Raw genomic sequence first — 7,046 nt, forward strand, 5'->3', positions numbered from 1 at the left:
ATAATAATTTTTTTGTAACAAAAAATTATCGATAATAATTTTTTTGTAATAAAAAATTATCGATAATAATTTTTTGTAGTAAAAAATTATCGATAATAATTTTTTTGTAATAAAAAATTATCGATAATTATTTTTTTATATTAAACAATAATCGATAACAATTTTTTGTAAGAAATAAAAAATTTACTATCGATAAATTTTCTATAACAAAAATTTATTATCGATAAATTTTCTACAGAGAAATTTTATTATCGATAAATTTTCTATAGAGAAAATTTATTATCGATAACTTTTCTATAGAGAAAAGTTATTATCGATAAATTTTCTATAGAGAAAATATGTTGTCGATAAATTTTCTTCAAAGAAAATTTACTATCGACAAATTTTCTATAACAGAAAAAGTGTTATCGATATTTTTTCTCTACAGAAAAAATGTTATCGATAATTTTTGTCTACAGAAAAAAGTGTTATCGATAATTTTTCTCTACACAAAAAGTGTTATCGATAATTTTTCTCTACTATGGAAAATTTTTTTATCAATATTTCAGAATAATTATCGATATATTTAGAGGAACAATTTCTAATTTTATATTCATTTTTTCCTTCCTTTCCAGGAAGCCATTCGCGCTCGTCTCCAAGATTTAACCGATGGCGCCAAGAGCATGACCATTTCCGATGATTACGATAAAACCGAAAAGGAACGTATCGATATTTTCTATGAAATCGTCAAAAAGAAGTTGGACGATGGCAAATTGGATGCCGTGGCCGAACACAAAGAGCTGCTGATCGAAGCCGAACGTTTGGATATTGTCCATAAGGCCCCCTTGGTCTTGGCTGAATTGCTCTTCTCCGATAATTTGACTCAAGATGTACGCAAACATCGTGTCCTATTGTTGCGCTTCACTCACAACAATCCCAAGGCTCAACGTTATCTGATCGGTGGCATCGAACAAATTATTGCCCTGCACAAGGAGAAATTGATGCCTAAGGTTGCCGGTATTTTCAAGCTCTTCTATGACACGGATATTTTGGATGAAAAGGTGATTTTGGATTGGTCGCTGAAGGTTAGCAAGAAATATGTATCCCGTGAGGTGGCCACCGAAATTCATGAGAAGGCCAAACCGTTCATTCAGTGGTTGAAGGAGGCCGAGGAGGAGGACTCGTCCGAAGAAGAAGACGAAGAAGATTCAGAGGTTGAGATTGAGTATAATGATAGGGCTCGTGTTGAGCCGCTTAAGGCCCAGGTAACACAGGTTACCAAGAAGGTTATCGAAGAGGACGATGATGATGGTGAAGAAATTGATATTGATGATATCTAAAGGAAGGAAGGAATGAAACAAAAGCTACAACAAAAGCAAATTTGAAAAAAGAAATCACGCATATACTTACAAAATAAAAATAGCAACCCCCCTCTTCTTCTTCCTCTTCTTCTTAATAACCTTTAAAACACCATTTTTTATATTGAAAAAGAAGACCTCTAGAATTTTTTGTATTTTGAATTCAATCCCTACAAAAAAAATGTTTTTGTTTTTTGATTTATTATATGGTTCTGTTCTGTTTGTTTTTTCAATTTTATTTTTTGCAAAATAACAAAAATTTATAAAAAAAATAACTTCTATTGCTTTCCATAAATACTGGGTTTCCATTTTTCTCTTTGTATTTTTTCTCTTTGCTTTTCCAAAAAAATAATGTATATTTTATTTTAGTTTTTTCCAATGAAATTTTTTTAAAAATGTGAAAAAAATAAAAAAATTTTAAAATTAAAAAAAAAAACTGATGGTATTTTTTGAAATCTTTTGCCTGCTTTTCCCCCATTTTCTTTTCCTCACAAAGTTCCTTGTGGTGGGGAGAATGTTTTCTTCCCCTCTCGTAAATTTTTGGAAATTTTTTTCTGAAATACCATTTTCAAAAAAAAAATCTTTTTTTTTATTTCGTAATTTAGTGTTTTTTATATTATTTCATATATATTATTTACATCATTAAATTTTGAAAAAAATAAGAATTTCATTCTAATTTTTTTTTTTCATTTTTTTATTATTTTGTCCCACTGTTTTTGGTTATTTTTTAAGAAAAAAAAAATATATTCAATATTTTTATGCAATTAACTTTTTCCTCTCTAAAAACAATAAATATATAAACAATTATTAATAAAAATTAAAAAAAAATGTATTTTTTTATTGAAAGGAAATGAACCTAACCTCAAATTTTGTTTTTCAAAGACCCTACAAAGATGTAGATGTTTTTAAAAAATCAAATCATACGCCTAGGATAGTATTTAAGAGACCTAATCAAATTGCATTTACGTAAATTATCGGATAGAATGAAATCGAAAATGGACTCACCTCGTTTATTAGTGTCCTTGCTACCCCACCATTGAAAATGGTGAGCATGGAGAGAGAGAGAGCAGAGTGGCCATCCCGGTCGAATGTTCCATGTCAGCATTGCTGTAATTAGATAGAAGGATTAGATTGAAACTCTTCTTACCTACTATACATGTTCTCACCTTGTCCCCCATGGACGCGGCGAATATGTCAAAGTTGGCATTCCTTAATCCAGAAACCATATTTTTATATATATATGGCTCTTGAACCAAGGCGATGGGATCAGATTCAGTAGCAGTTCCTCCGGAAGCGTATCCCCACATTGGTCTTCCGGTATCAGTCTGTCTAACTGGTCGAAGAGTTCCTTACTTTACTCCTCTAGACTATCGCGGATAGCGCGTAGAGTCCCGTGTAGGTCGTCCCCTCCCAGAACTACAGTCCTGTCAGCCAGAGACTGATTTTCATCAGTCTTGACATGCTCATTTGCCAACGGAATTTGTCGGTTCGTCAACATTTTGGTTTTGAATTGATGCACTTGTAACAGATACAGCTGCAGGTGCCAAGGCATCCACACCTAGAACAGCCGTTTCACAATCGCTTGATATCGACGACACGTGGCTTGTGAGCTCACCAACGATTGCCGCCGGTATTGGGTTATTAACTCCCTGCACCGTAACTTTATTCTTTTTACTTCTTTTAACCATCGTAGTTGATTTATTTAAGAGCACTATCCCGAACCATTTTGGTCCGCGGGGATCCGTGGGTTTCCACGAAGGTCAGTTTCACTCTGCACATCATGGAGACTCCCTTCCCATCCACCACCCGGGAAGATGCGCCTAGTAGGAGATTGGCAACTCCCCTATGAGTTTATCTGTGCATAGATTAAAAAAAATATATTTTTCGGGATCTCTTAATTTCAGAGGCTATAGAAGGGATCGATTTATTCAAAATATTATTTTCAGAGGCTATCCCATAATTTCTTTAGAAATATTATTTTCTACTCCAGCGTATTTTTTTTTAATCTATGCCAAACAAGCATTTCCTTCTATTGAAAAACAAACTTAAATAATAGTTAGGTTATGTTTTTTTTTATAATCGACTAAATTAAATATTTACAAAGCTGGATTTAGTTTTAATAAATAAAAAACAATACTAAAACAAATATTTTAACAAAAACTTTAATAACACGGCAAAAAAATAACAGCCAAACATTTGTGTAAACATAAATAGCAGACGTATTGCCATATTTGCTATAAAATTTGTTATTAAAAAAAATATATTTATTTATTTTTTATAGGACAACAGATGTCATATATTCCTCAAAATTTTAATACAAATTGGAAGCTTAGATATTCCGCCTAAAATTTTAGATATGTTTTATATTAGTGTAGAACGATTATTTTAGAAGTTATGAACTGCGGAAAATGTTTGCGAAAAATTAGACAAAAAAGGGTACATTTGGGTAATCGTGTGCTTATGGCAATATCTCGGGTACCTGGTGAGCTAAGTTCACAAACAATGAGGATTTATATAGATGAGATATTCTACTTTCATAAGCATTTTATTTCATTGAAATACACCGATTACTTATAAAGTTATGGGCAATACAAATTAGTAACCAAAAACCTGCTTTGAGTGTGAAAATTGGGGTACTCATGTATTGTGGGCAATATCTCGGGTACCCGATGAGCTACGTCAATAATAAGTTCGGTTATTTAAAGATCAGACTCGCCTCTTTCTTTTCAAGTTATTTAATTGGCATACAACTACTTACTTTAAAAATTATGGCCTTTACAAATTGATTGCTGAAAAAAATGCTTTGAACTAGAAAATTCGGGTACTCGTATATTGTGGGCAATAACTCGGGTACCCGATGAGCTCCGTCAATAATAACCTCGGTTATTTAAAGATTATACTCTCCTCTTTTTCCTTAAGGTTTTTTATTCAAATATATCGCTTATTTTTAAAGTTATGGCCTTTGAAAATTGATTGCAGAAAAAATGTTTTGAACTAGATAATTCGGGTACTCGTATATTTTTGGCAATATCTCAAGTAGCTGAAGAGTCGTGTCCATAAAACTATGCAGACTTATGTATAAGATATTTCTCTTTCCTATGGAATTTATTTCATCAAAATTCACCGCTTACTTCGAAAGTTATGAGCTATACAAATTGATTACAGAAAAAATTCCGTACATTAGAGAATTCGATTACTTGAGTAATTTTTGCAATATCTCGAGTATTGAAGATCTGTATCCATAAAACTTTGTGGGCTTATAGATAAGATATTCTACTTTCAGAAACAAGATATTTTATGAAAGTACTCCGCTTACTTAAGAAGCTATGGGTATTAGAAAATGATTACTGAAAAATGTCTGCAAACTAGAAAATTCGGGTAATCGTTTATTTTTGACAATATCACGAGTACTTGATGAGCTGTGTCCATAAAATCATGTAAGTTTATGATTGAGATCTTCCTTTATCAGAAACAAGTTATTTTATCGAAATACTCCGCTTATTTAAGAGGTTATGGGTATTAGAAAATTATAACTGAAAAATGTCTGCAAATTAGTAAATTCGGGTAATCGTTTATTTTTGGCAATATCTTGAGTACTTGAAGAGCCATGTCCATAAAATCATGTGGGCTTATAGCTGAGATATTCGACTGTCATAATCAATTTATTTCATTAAAATACACCGATTACTTTAAAAGTTGTGGGCTTTATAAATGGATTACCAAAAAAAAATCCTTTTAATTAGAAAATTCGGGTACTCGTTTATTTTTAGCAATATCTCGGAAAGTTGAAAACCTTTTCCTATAAAACATTGGGGACTTATACAAGGGATATTCTTCTTTCACACGTATGTTATTTTATTGAAATACTCCGATTACTTCAAAAGTTATAGCCCCTACAATTTGATTACGCCAAAAATACTTGCAACTAGAAAATTCGGGTACTCGTGTATTTTGGATGATATCTCGAGTACTTCAGGAGATTTGCGAAAAAAAGCTTTTGTTATCTAAAGATCAGACTCTCATCTTTCATATCCAATGTATTTTATTTGAAATAGTCTGATAATTTTAATAGTTAAGGGTAAAACAAATTGATCGCGGAAAAATTTCCTTAATTGAGAAAATTTGGGTACTTGGGTAATTTTTGCAATATCATGCCTATTTATGGGGTTACATCAAACTATCGCCAGACTTTTCTTTAGTTTCTTCTTTCCTCTCTTATAAATAAAAAGAATTATGAAAATCCACCAACTATATCCAAAGTTATGCTCACTGGAATGTGATTACTTAAAAAAGGTGTAATATTGCAGTTTTCGGGTACAAGTGTCATTTTCAGAATATTTCGGGTATTTGTTGATTTTTATTCAAATAATTGTATGTGAGTTTAATGGCAATACTTAAAGCTTTCATAATTGTGTTGTTTGTTAAAAATACACCGATTACTTTAAAAGTTATGAGCTCCGGAAAGTGATTACCCAAAAAATTCTTTGTAGTAAAAAAATCGGTTACTTTGTTAATTTTGCCGATATCTCAGGTATTAGGTGAGATATAGCGATAAAGCTTATATTATTTTTAAGTACAAGGGTTGATCTTTCATAATTTGGACATATATTAAAAATACACAGGTTACTTAAAAAATAAACCCCCTGAGAAAGTGATGACAGAAAATATGCTTAGAAGGAGGAATTTCGGTTACTTGCATTATTTTTGACACAACTCGTTTATTTGGTGTGCTATTTCGAAATAATGTGGCTCGATTTAAAGTCTGATACTTCTATTATTATAATTATATTAATTTTTGATAAAAAAAGATCGAAGAAGTTGTGGTCCCCAGAAAGTGCTTACGAAAAATAAGGCAGATTTTACTGTATTCGGGTACTTGCGTATTATTTGTGATAACTCGGGTATTTTGTTGCAAAAAATTATTTTAAATTAACAGATATTATTATAAATCGTATAAGCAATTTCTGGGATATAAAAAACCGGTTATTCGGTTTTTAAAACCGGGTGTTCATATTATTAGAACCGGTTATCCGGTTTTAAAATATGATTTTTTCTTCGTTTTAAGAAATGTTATAATTTTAATTTGAATTTCCTTAAATTTTCAATTTCTGGGATATGAAAAACCGGTTATCCGGTTTTTCAAACCGGGTTTTTATATTTTTAGAACCGGTTATCCGGTTTGAAAATATGCATTTTTCTTCGTTTTAAAAAATTTTATAATTTTAATTTCGATTTCATTTATTTTCAAGAAGTTTTTTCTTTAAAATTTTCCCTTTTTTTACGTTCCACCCTAATACCCAACTGGCCCCCCACTAGAAATGTCTCTGTTGTTGTTTTATTTTATTTTTTAACCACCTAATATTTAATAGTCTCAAATGCCGAACGCATGCATATAAACAATAGACTCATAGCGTAACAAATTAGTTTCTCATCGGTTCTGGATCACGACAAGCCAAACGGATTAGGGGTGACAGTGAAAAGTCTTTATTCGAAGCTTATTTCGATTTTTTTTTATTTTTATTGCACATGGTGAGTACATAATATAATTTGAAAAAAAAAAATAAAACAACAAACAAGGTGTAGTATCACAAAAAAATTACAAGTGTTGTTATTCTAATGTAAATCAGTTTCCAGAGAATTTTCAAAATGAAATAATAGACGCAGTGTGTGTTTTTTTTGTGAAATTATCAGTTAATTATGGGGGGCAAT

The 7,046-nt window shown here is 31.2% G+C and overlaps 1 protein-coding gene across 1 annotated transcript; it reads left to right on the forward strand.

The window, feature by feature from the left end:
• Positions 1-614: 614 nt before the first annotated feature.
• Positions 615-1,320, forward strand: LOC133335817 (eukaryotic translation initiation factor 5-like; the record flags this gene model as incomplete). Its single annotated transcript, XM_061544116.1, has 1 exon — positions 615-1,320. A coding segment is annotated over one exon (705 nt), but the record flags the coding sequence as incomplete, so codon positions are not given.
• Positions 1,321-7,046: the final 5,726 nt, after the last annotated feature.

The sequence above is a fragment of the Musca vetustissima genome, unplaced genomic scaffold (genome assembly GCF_032173495.1).
Source record: "Musca vetustissima isolate MV318-11 ecotype Yass unplaced genomic scaffold, APGP_CSIRO_Mvet_v1 utg61247, whole genome shotgun sequence".
Taxonomy (NCBI): domain Eukaryota; kingdom Metazoa; phylum Arthropoda; class Insecta; order Diptera; family Muscidae; genus Musca; species Musca vetustissima.